This window comes from Notothenia coriiceps, unplaced genomic scaffold (genome assembly GCF_000735185.1).
Source record: "Notothenia coriiceps isolate Sejong01 unplaced genomic scaffold, NC01 NC01_scaffold00037246, whole genome shotgun sequence".
Lineage (NCBI taxonomy): Eukaryota > Metazoa > Chordata > Actinopteri > Perciformes > Nototheniidae > Notothenia > Notothenia coriiceps.
In genome coordinates, this window is record NW_011369947.1 from 140412 (window position 1) to 152280 (window position 11869).

At 43.7% G+C, this 11869-nt stretch overlaps 2 protein-coding genes across 2 annotated transcripts in view; both read left to right on the forward strand.

The window, feature by feature from the left end:
* Positions 1-5967, forward strand: part of LOC104966250 (inter-alpha-trypsin inhibitor heavy chain H4-like) — a 9744-nt gene extending 3777 nt beyond the window's left edge. The window contains exon 6 of the mRNA XM_010795434.1: positions 5737-5967. Within this exon, the coding sequence (XP_010793736.1) occupies positions 5737-5967 (231 nt within the window). The remainder of the gene's footprint in view (positions 1-5736) is intronic.
* A 592-nt stretch (positions 5968-6559) lies between these two features.
* faah (fatty acid amide hydrolase) overlaps positions 6560-11869 on the forward strand; it is a 163121-nt gene continuing 157811 nt past the window's right edge. Inside the window, exon 1 of the mRNA XM_010795435.1 lies at positions 6560-6647. Within this exon, the coding sequence (XP_010793737.1) occupies positions 6560-6647 (88 nt within the window). The remainder of the gene's footprint in view (positions 6648-11869) is intronic.

The following is an 11869-nucleotide window of genomic DNA, read 5'->3' on the forward strand; positions in this document are numbered from 1 at the left end:
TAGGAACTACACAAATCTTGTCCTACGCAAAATAGTGTCGTCTTAAATTGAAATAGAGCCATCTTAAGACTAGTCCGTAATCGAGGCGGAGGAGAAAAAAAAAAAGTTGTCCATTCCTGGGTTTTAGGCGCAAAAGAGATTGTCCCGACGTTTTCTCCCCAAACTCCCGTCATTACTCCGTACCGATGTTACCCCTAGACAAACATAAAATTCGTTTTTTGAAGTGTCTGTACAAAAACATATCCATACCGAGGAGTTATATTACAAAGGTTATATCGGGTTACTATCCAGGTGAAAATTTATCAATTATATACTTTATCATTTTTCCTTTCTGTAATAGGGACGCTAGACAGGGGTTACACGGGACAATTTCAATTCTATTTCTTTATGAAAATACTAGGGTTTAAACCCCTTTACAAAACACAACGTCGTCGTTTTCTATGTACTCTCCTCGACGGTCTTATCTTGTAGGTTCTCATCTTTTAGGTTCTATCTTTTAGGTTCTATTCTTTTAGGTTCTCATCTTTTTAGGTCTCTCATCTTTTAGGGTCTACAATACAGACGTTTAAACCTGTTTTTTGCGACAGTATGGAGCTCAAATGCTTTTTCTCTTTTTGTATTTCCTGCTTTTTAAACACATGTGCTCTCCAGTACAGGTTAGCTCTGAGTGTTAGCGAGGCTAATGTAAACAAAGACGAGATTACGTCCAAAACACTTCAGGCATTGTTTCTGATAGCAACTTTCTGTGGGTCCGCCGCCGATTTGAAGTCAGATCGGATGGAATCTGTATCCACTCGTTGTACCCCCCGTTTTTAAAAGATTTGGGTACGGAGGAAAAGAGAGAGGGTTTTATTTTCTGACGCAGCGTGAGTTCCCCGACGCACCGGGGACACGTATTTATGTATAAAAGACATCAAAAAGTGCATTTCGAGTGATAGGTCCCCTTTAATGTATATTTATTTTACATTTTGTTTTTTTATTGCATATTCTGAATTAAATGTTTTAGGAATGAATACATATTTGAATTTAGATATTTTGCTGCACATTCTTCACAACCTTCTTCATATACATATGTTATCTCTATTTATGATTATATTATATATATTTTTATTTCATTTCCTTCTAAATTAGAGCAACTAAACCACATTTTTCCCTCGATAAATACATAGTGATTCTGATTCTTCTCTTGTTTTGACCAGCAAATGTCCAATTAAACCTGCTTTTCATTTAGACTTAATGATCAATCATGACGTCACCAATCAAACCAAACAGGAACCTTATGACCTCCATTTTACTTCTTCCATGAACCATATTTTGTGTTTCTGAAACCCTGAATGATGACTTCTATACGCAATGTTTTCCCCAGAGTGAATTTAAAGCATTTTGGAGCCATCAAATACAGATTCCTATGAAATACAGCGCTGCGATGACGCACCTGTGAACAGCCTGACACCGCTCTGATCAAAAGAGCCAACTTTTTGAAAGTGCATAATCAAATAAAAGGAATTATTCATACAAAATGACACCCGGGCTCGACATCTCCCCGATCTGAATGCAGCTTTTTGAATTTCCAAATGAAGTGTTGTCATTTTTTCTCTGCTGCTTGTCCATGTGTGTGTGTGTGTGTGTGTGTGTGTGTGTGTGTGTGTGTGTGTGTGTGTGTGTGTGTGTGTGTGTGTGTGTGTGTGTGTGTGTTCTCGGCTTTCTTTTTTTAATCACCACATTGGTCTTTCTCTGTGTAAACACAACATATATCCTCCTGCTCGGCGCCTGTGGATTATGAGGTTGCCATGGAAACGGCGGGATGCACTCAGGCTTGCTTCCTCCATGCAGCTGGGACCCATGCGGCGCTGATGCGACCTCAGGGGGAATTCTGGGAGAAAGTGAAGTGCAGGGTCAGGGGGTGGGGGGTGCAAAACTGGGAATTAATTGTGTTGAATCAACTCTCAAGACACAGGGAGAAGATGCATGTTCGAAAATGTGTTTTGGGTGGGGGGTGCAAAACTGGGAGGATGAATGTTCGAAAATGTGTTTTGTTTATTCGTTTTTTAACAGTATTCAATTAAAAATATTCACAAACAGTTACTGTAGCACAATCATGAGATGGAGTGAACATATATGAACAGCTACAACCCTGGGGTAATGACAAAGACTAGACACAAAACAGAAGTATTTACAATATATGTTCTTATTACACGGCTTAGGACAGGAAGTACACAATAAAGGGAACAGCAGAAGAAGACATACAGGAAGTTAATATTTAAAGGGAAAAGTAGAAGAAGGCAGACAGGAAGTAAACATTAAAGGGAACATGGTATGGGCTCTGGTTAAAGACCTAACTCAATACTCTAAAAACTAAACGGGTGCGTTCACACCTGCCTTGTATAGTCCGGTTGAATCGAACCCTGGTGCGTTTAGCCGCTTGGTTTGGTTCATTTGGGTCGGTGTGAACACAGTCCGAGACCTCTGAAGTGAACTAAACAACCGGACTCTGGTCCGCTAAAATAGGTGGTCTCGGAGTGCTTACTTGCGAACTCTGGAGCGGTTCATTGCTGGTGTGAACGCAGTCCGCACCAAAACATAGGAAGCGTAGTATTTACGTATCACAAGAATGCGGATGTCTTCAAAATCTTTGGCGAATGAGTGAAGCAGAATGAAGTGTTGAACAGTGTCGTGTAAAAATGCTCCGTCAACTATACATAAAAGTCAGAGCCACCTGTCGTCGGTGAAACGCCCCTCCTTACTGCAGAACGTCTCTCATTATGTGTTATAATGTTTTTTAACGGACGTTCTCTGATTATATAATCATATGTGCGGGCCACTAGAGTATGTTGATCTCCAGATTAACAGCAGCATGGAAATAACCTGCCGATGCGCCATGGTGGAGGCTCCGGTAGAAATTGCCGGAATTTGTGTTTTTACCCCCTTAATGTCTGACCAATGGGTGAATAGCGTTTCCGTGCACATGACTTGTGTTTAAAGTGTATAGTCCGTTTGAGTTTTGCCCGTGTGAACGCAAACCGAACCTTCTGAAAAACAAAACAATGTAACAAACTGTGGTCAGGTGCGCACCTGAAAACGGACTATTGGGTGTGAATGTGACCTTACCTCACATGGTCCCTAAACATTAATTTCGTCATTTCAAACATTAGTTTTCAATGGGTAAAGTATAATAAACAGTGAAACATGACAGGGCAAAATGATGGTTCAAATGAAATGCATTTCAGAGTAGAGGAATATTGCAATGATGGAAAATCACAGTTGTGATCGATGGAATCTGTTTACAAAGGAATAAGAGAAGTGGCTAGTCAAAACAAAACAAAAAACCCACATTATTCATAAAACAATCTGCTGGAAATGAAGTAAATTGAAGTGTCAATGGAGAAAATGAGTTTGGGAAAGTGTGTGGAAGCAAGTGGGAGGATGTGTGTGTTTGTGTGTTCAAAGACATATAAGGATGGAAGGAGAGAGAATTTATGCGTCAAGTTACTGAGGAAGAGCTTCTAAAACCTGTCAAGAAAACAGGAAATCAAAAATACTTTCCTGCAACGTTCAGGGAACCGTTTGCATGTTTGTTATTTTATTTTTTCCCTGCAGTTTTATCACCAAACGCAGCTCAGTAAACCACACTTTGCACATCGGTGGCAGAAATATTCCTCCAATATGAGGAGTCTCATATTAGATGGAATATTTCTGCTCCTAAAAAACTGTTTTATGAGGATATGCGAATTGTTCGTATGAACCTCGGAAAATAAACTCGAATTTCTGTCATCTAAATATGAAGAGTGTAAATGGACCTGGCAGCATTTTAATGTCTTATGATCTGTGACGGATATGAACATTTCTAATCAAACACATAAAACTTTAAAGGGTTTTATTTGTTCTCAGTGACCAATTAGGTACCTAGCTGGAACTAATGTGTTGTAATTAAAAAACAGCGTCGCAATAAATGCTTCTTTTACGAGGTTTGTATTATGTGTTTGTTGAAAATACGATGTACTTTAGGGTGTTCGAAGTGCATGCTGTGAGGCAGTCTTTATATTGGTAACACTTCCATCCCTCAAAAATATTGCTGTGTAAACATTCAAATTGTTGTATATAATATAAACTATACTTTTAATTGTTTACTTTTATAAATACATATTTTTTTCTAGTTTCCCTTTTGTACCAAGAGGAAATTATGTATTGTATTTCCGTTATTTCAAAAGATTTAATGAGTTTTTGTTATCAAGTTTTTGTTGGCCTTTAGTAGCGTCTTAATGACCTGAATGCTTAAAGTGTAAATATGCAATTAAACCTTCTTACCCCTCGATTCCACCGGGTCCGTCTGCGTCGGGTCACGGCTGCGCCACGGTTTTGGTCCGGCCTCCTCCGGCGTCATACCCTACCGGGCGCGTTTCAGAAGCATTTCAGAAGCGGAGCGTCTTGCCTGCCGGCTCGCAGTTTTTGTTGATTTGGGCATATTTCCTGGACAGGATACTTTGAAAAAATGCATTCATCATCAGAATTATTCTATATATTGTAGTGATCACTGGTTGACATAATTCACCACGGAACTGTGGGGTAGGGGTATTGTTTCCGCACGGACACATATGTGGTTACCAATATATATTGTGTGCCCTCCTGGTTTCTTTCTCTTGTCTTCCCGGGCTGCGACCCGACAACATCTGCATTTCTGCTGCTCATTAAAGCCAGCTTTGTACCTCCATTGCACCGCCTCCGACTCTCGGCACTACATTGGTGACCCTGACACAGTCTCGCAAAGTTTCCGAGACTGTACCGAACGTGGGAAAAAATAAACTCAGTTTTTCTCGGAATGCCGGGGATTTTTGGAGATGTCCGTGGCTGCCACCGGCACGCGGCCTGAGGCTCGGTGCGCCCCCCACGGAATGGCTGAGGACGTCGCTCGCCATTCCCACATCGTCTCGGCACTGGAAGACAGCAGGCCTTCCGACTACAACATAGTCTCCGTGACATACATTTAATATATAACCAACTAACAGGCCTCCTCTAATCCACCCATCAGCCACACATCCGCCCAACGTCTAACACCATCACCAATAGCTACACACACACTTACGCCGAACATATACTCGTCACACACACAAGTCTTCTCAACACGTCTACAAAAGCCCACCACAGCGTCGGGGCGTTCTCATTTCTTATTTTCGTACCCTCACGTAGTGCTACTCATCACACACAATTACAACACTCACAATCACAAACACCACAAACCCCACACAGTCATCCAATATGGTCGTCATCATAAAAATACAGCACACCACACACCACACACACACACACGCACACACCACAACCAACACATACACAACACACCGACACACACACCCACCACACACACGACACACACACACACACACACACCGCACCCTATTCGATCTCATGCGCAGCGCATGGCACCAGGTCCAAGGACACCCACCTTAATACCAAGGTCTAAGGCTCACTCAAGCTATCATAGTCGTAACACACATCGGGGACAGGCAAGCTTAAAGTTAAGGTCAACCCTCGTGTTAGAGCAGAGCACACACAAGACACACGCCAGTCACTCCTTCACTGGTGATCCCAAGGCAACGCTCCACTACTCACACGCCCTGGCACACCACACACACTACACACACACACAACCCGCTCCGCATCCGGCCTTCACCCCCGGCACGCTACCTTCTCACCAGACAAACTCCTTGGGTCTAACATATCAACACCCCTCTCCCGTAGCGGGCTGCATCACTACCCCGCAGCGAGCACAACACCGCCACTAACACCCAGCAACTCCGCACTTGCTTCCAATTAGTCGTACTGGCGCACGACCACACGATCACAGCTCACACTACATCCTCTATCACAACACACACCGACCCACGCGAAACATCCATCCACAGGTGTCTGAACACCAACTCCGCACCACCGCCACCAATAACACGCACACAACGAGCCACACCTAGGTGATGGTCCGCTTCCGCGGCCTAGCATGGGTACCTCGGTTTCGCAGCGCCAGTCTCTCCTTCGTGGTCTCACCGCTCTTCCGCCCGGCGGTCAGCTCCCGGCCTTCCCAACAGGGTCCTCTAGCATCCCCTGGTTGTCACTCCCCCGCGTAGGGGTGCACGGCCGCGGTCCGCCATCTCGCCACTCCTTCTTGTGTGGGCGCTCACCTGCTTTCGACCCAGCAGCTCCTTTCTCACCCCTGGACTCATTGCCTCCAGTCTCCTCCGCGACGGAGCTCATCGGGCCACCAGGGTCGCCTCCTCGCGACGCCTGCGGCAGCTACTCTTCGCCGCCGTCACGCGAGGCTGTCTCCTTTCCGGTCATGGGTCCCCTCAGACTTGCCCGCGACACACGCCCGCCCACACTTCTTCGCGCTTCGCACACTCTCGCGCACGGTGGGTCCGCGGCTACTATCGCACCCCCGCTGTAGGAGATTCGGCGGCAGCTCCACCACTATTTACGCTCTCCTCCCAAGTGCGTGCTCCAGGCTGGTCTGTAACTAGCTTGGAGGAAGCGAGTCTACGTTTGTCCCCTTTTCGTATCGGTTTTCCCAGCAATGACTGGGTGCCAGTTTTTTGTCCAACCACCTTTAAACACTCTAACAGGTGGTGCTCCAGTTGTGGCCGAGACCAGCTTGGAGGAGAGTCCGTGGTGTTTTTTCCCCAAATTGTCTGCCTACAGTTGGCTACCTACAGCTATCGCGTAATCGTCGATCGGCAATCGACAACGGCAATCGGCGATCGACCGTCGGCAACCATCGACGATCGGCAACGGATCGATAGCACCAATTCGACGATCAAAACAATCGATCGCGTCGGACCTGGACGAACGTCGGCGTGCAGCAGGGCTTCTTTGTCGGGTACTCCATCTCAAGCCCAAGGAGGTGGTATGCATCGTCCAGCACATANCCAGCTTTGTACCTCCATTGCACCGCCTCCGACTCCCTATCTCTCGGCACTACAATATATAATTTACACAGTGCCTGTAAACCGGAGGAGAATGCTGGCATTTCTCCTCCTACTTTAAAGACTACGGAGGGATAGGGTCTACAAAATTAGTTTATTTTGGGGATGGGCCGGATGCTCGGACCGTTCCACTTCCTGCCCGGCGCTATGCAACGCGTCGCGTCGAAAATAGACGTGCATCCTATTTTGAGCGGAGCCCAGTGCCGAGACGCTTCTGGGACGCTTCTGAGCCGTAAGGCGGCGCGTCTGGTGGAATAGCACCCATTGACTAGACTGGCTGCGATCTATGCGAACGCCGGCCCGCGACGCAGCCGTAACGCGGCCGTAACACGACGCAGACGGACCCGGTGGAATCTAGGGGTTAGAATTGCTATCAAAGATTGAAATGGACAGTTACACAATTTTCTAGCTATTTAGATGAAAACATCCACTGAATACAGGACATTTTGTGTGTTACATATCCTGAGAATAAATAAAAGAGCCTTTAAAGGACACCTCTAACAGGAAACCAACTTCAAACACCTTAAAATAAATATGAATTCTGGACCAAAAGGTTCACTTCTCGTCTCCTAACTGCAGTCAACTATGTTTTATTAAACTATGATTCTACTTCCCTTGACCTTACCCATGTTTCTACTGAATTCACTAATTAGGACCAAAGCTATGCAGTGGATGAAGACAATTAAAGAGCAGCTAAAAGTTAAAGATAGCGGCTTGTGTTTGAAGTTTTTATGGAAAACAAATGTGAAACTGAAAACAATATGGAGCACATTAAAAAAAGGGCATAGCAAGTCATGATGTGATCAAGATCAAACCAAAATGTATTGTAAAAGTGAGGTAGCACATAAACAAGGACATGAGATTCACTAAAGTCGTAATAGTCGCATTGTATTTCATGTTGGGAAGAAACCAAGTCAAGCTATTCTCCGTCAGAAGTGAAACACAATAAGTACAAACGAGTAAAAGTCAAAACTGTTAGCCCAAGTTTACTTTTATCACATAACAAATTGTGTATAAAGATATGTTAGCCTCAGAAAACTATCGTTAGCATAATGGCTTCAGTTATTAATAAAGAGAGCAGAACAGAAACGAATTGTCCAATCAATAAACATTCAAAGTGTATTGCACGTAGATTTCTGATGGAAGAAAGCTGATGTTTTGACCCAAGCTGACGTTACATTTACTCGACTACTTTCTGTTGCACACATGGACACAAAATGGATTTCCAGGCGTGCATAAGTTAAAAACATAACACTCTTTACTTCGGTTCTCCAACACACATGAGCACAAGCACTTTACATCACGAGACTGCACACACTCTTTTCGTCCAATCAGCGACCCCCTCACCATCGCGCGCTTCACCTGATGGACCCCCGGAGCTGCCCCGCCCCCGTGCCTGTGTAAACTTCACTAATTTTCGCATTTAAATGTACCTACTTAACCCTCAAATTCGCATTGCACAATAATACCTCAAATAAACATAGGTTAATTAAATACAAGAACAGATAACATAAATAAAGTGCTTTACAGTGATATACAGTTTCACGTGTCATCACCAAGACCACTACGGGTCCCACATTTCAATGGATGGATAAGACTTTACATAGTCCCTTAATCAGAGTGTCGTCCTTTGAACATGATGCAACACAATCTTTTTGTTGTTGTTATTTTAATCCAATACATAGGCAGGCCACCTGAAAATAAATCAAATAGTTTAAATCAATTATTTTAACTCACAGGAAAAATCCAATTTTAAATATAATTGCTGCAGGTGCCATATGGAGTGATGTGTTTTGAGCTTGAGCCTCATGGCAATCCTTTACTGCTGCAGGAATCCCTTCCTTTACTCTTTCCAACGTTCTTCTTTCACAGCATGTGCTGCAACTTCAACTGTGTTCTTATAACAAAAAGAAAACCTTGTCGTGAAGTACATCTTAATGAGTAAAAGGATGGATATTTGCTTACTGACGCAGAGGCTGATCATAGCTATTGTGGGCAAAATTAGACTCTTTTAATTAAGAGAGAAATAACACTGGCAGCAAAGGCACTCCTCCGCAGCCCGTATGATATGAATCTTACTACTATTAAAATCAACTTCCCAGCTTGAGGAGTGTATCGTTAGTCCCAGAGTTTCACACACTTGTCAGTCATCCTGGTGAGCTGTCATCCTGCCCGAGGCTGAGGTATCCACGGAGCCTCCAGAGGAAGCAGAAAGCCAACCCTGACGATCTGCCATAACAGAAGAAAACACTGATGTTTACCGTTTCTGAACATTTAACATAACCGGCCTTTTATGTGCTGCTTCCACGATACCCAACCCGCTGTCTGCAGGTCACAGGAAGTGGTAAACAAAACATCTCTGCTATCACCGAGGTGCCAATAAATGGGGAGAAAATGGATTTAGGCATCAACAGAAAAAAGGCTGAGTGATGATTTATAGGATTGTCCGTTCATTTAATAGCCTTTTATATGGAAAACTTTGAGAAAATGGAGCTTGAGCTCTACAAAATCTATAATGTCATTTTGGAAAATGTCACCAACATATATGAAAGCAGCGCGTCCGTTAACCGGCGGAGGAGCGGGTATCGATCCTAACAGGTAACTAAATCTACCTGTCAAAATACCGCCTTGAGCTCAGCGCTAATATATCTGAGCGAGCAGATATATAGCAACCGCTACGAGCTAGCGAAGGCGGGGGTTGCCGGGGGTAACAAGCCTGTTGTTTAGCCGACGTGTCACATGAATCAGGCCAATTGTATGATGGCCTTTTCGGCAGCGACGGACTCGTAAACACAAGGTCAGCCGCAACAGTGGATGGAGACATAAATGGGTCATATATATTTTAACGAGGCCTCGGGGGTCAAAGCAAACATGACCTTGAGCGCCACCTCATTGCACCTTCCCCCCCCCAAACCAACCCAAACTCCCGGAGGACTCATTCTCCCAGACTTCTTTATTGCTGGTTCCTATGGCAACAGTCTGCTCAGCGGCGCATTGGTAACTCTTAATAGTTAATAGCCAGCTTGCTCTTATGGAAATATTGCTCGTATTTCCACATGTATATTTTCCACATGTATATATATTTTTTACTTCTGAAATATATTGGACTGTTTATTTCTGTGTCTTAGATTCTTGCATGTCCCAAATTGGGTTCAATAAAGTACTAATCTCTCTCTCTCTCTCTCTCTCTATCTATCTACTTACATACTTACTTACCTACTTACCTACCTACCTACCTACCTACCTACCTACCTACCTACCTACCTACCTACCTACCTATCTATAAAAAAAAGAAAACAATTTGATTAGATGTATTTCCAATAATAAATAATAAATAATCGACTTAATTACACATCCGTAAAGGGGTGGGAACAAGTTAACACTTATTTAATCGCACCCCTTCTCCCAAAAAATAAATTATTAACATATATTATATTTTCTTTACATACACCTTGTATTTTTCTTTTTTCTTTTAACCAGGAACACTTAACTAACATATTGTGTAACCTGACCTTCCTCTTTCTGTATACTGTAGCATGTGAGCTATGTACCATGTACGTTCATAAATAAAAACTTTAAGTACAAAAGCTCCTTTCATGATGGTTTTTTATCGCGACTGGAGCGCCCCCTCCTTTAAGAAAATATTGCCATATATACCAATTTCCACCCCTCGCCCATTGGGGTTAGAGAAAGAGAAAGAAAGATAATAATTGGCTCCAGTTTACCGTTGACTGCATTGTGTGCATCCCCACATTTGATCTATTCTTTGGTGGCAAGCAGCGAAAGCCCAAAGAGGCTCCTTTTAAACCGAGAGCCGGTGAGATCATCCATGAAACATCCTCCGAAGGCTCGGGGAGAAACAGCTTCATCAAGGTGTGGGAGGAAAGAGAGAGAGGGAAACTGAGGTTTTTTTTGTTTCTATATTGCAACATAAACATTCAGATGGTTTGAATCTAGAAAGAGATAATCAGTTTTTGTGGTGATTATACCCTCATTTGAATACACGGCTTTGTTGAATAGTCCATAGGGCCTACTACGATACGATATACTTTATTGTCCCTGTAAGGACATTTGTCATTTTGTCCTGCAGTTCCGCATACATGTACATAATATACAAACATATTGGACATTAAGAGACATACACATATCATCAGTCATACACCGTTTGAACAAACACAATACACAGACGCACATACTGACAATGGCGAGCTATTGCACAACCCTCATGGCCAACATTTAAAAAGTACATTTCATTACATTTGACTACATTTCATTTCATGTGAATGTTAAGAAGCTTAATGGACATAGGTAGGAATGAGTGCTTATAGCGGTTCAGCCTGCTCTTGGGAACCCTGAATCTTCTACCAGAAGGTAGGAGTTGGAATCCTGGGTGGAGTTTGTGGGTGGGATCAGACACCATTTGTTTTTCCTGTCTGATAATGCAGGGGTTCCCGAGTGGGGGTCGCGAGATGATTACAAAATCAAAAATAGTTTTGCTTTATTGGGGGGGTCTGGGGGGGTCCGAAAACCCTAGGGTCAAACCCTAACCCTAACCCTAACCCTAACATGTCACCCATTGAGCATGTTTGGGATTACTCTGGATCTGCGTATACGACAGCGTGTTCCAGTTCCTGCCAANAGGGGGTCGCCAGTCTCTGGCACTGTTATTTTGGAGGTCGCGGGCTGAAAAGTTTGGGAACCCCTGTGATAATGGACTGCTCGTATATCTTTTGGAGAGAAGGGTGTTTTTTAACCCCCATAATGTACTGATTGGTTAAGTCAGACATTGGGGGGGTCTGGGGGGGTCCGAAAACCCTAGGGTTAAACCCTAACCCTAACCCTAACCCTAACATGTCACCTATTGAGCATGTTTGGGATGCTCTGGATCGGCGTATACGATA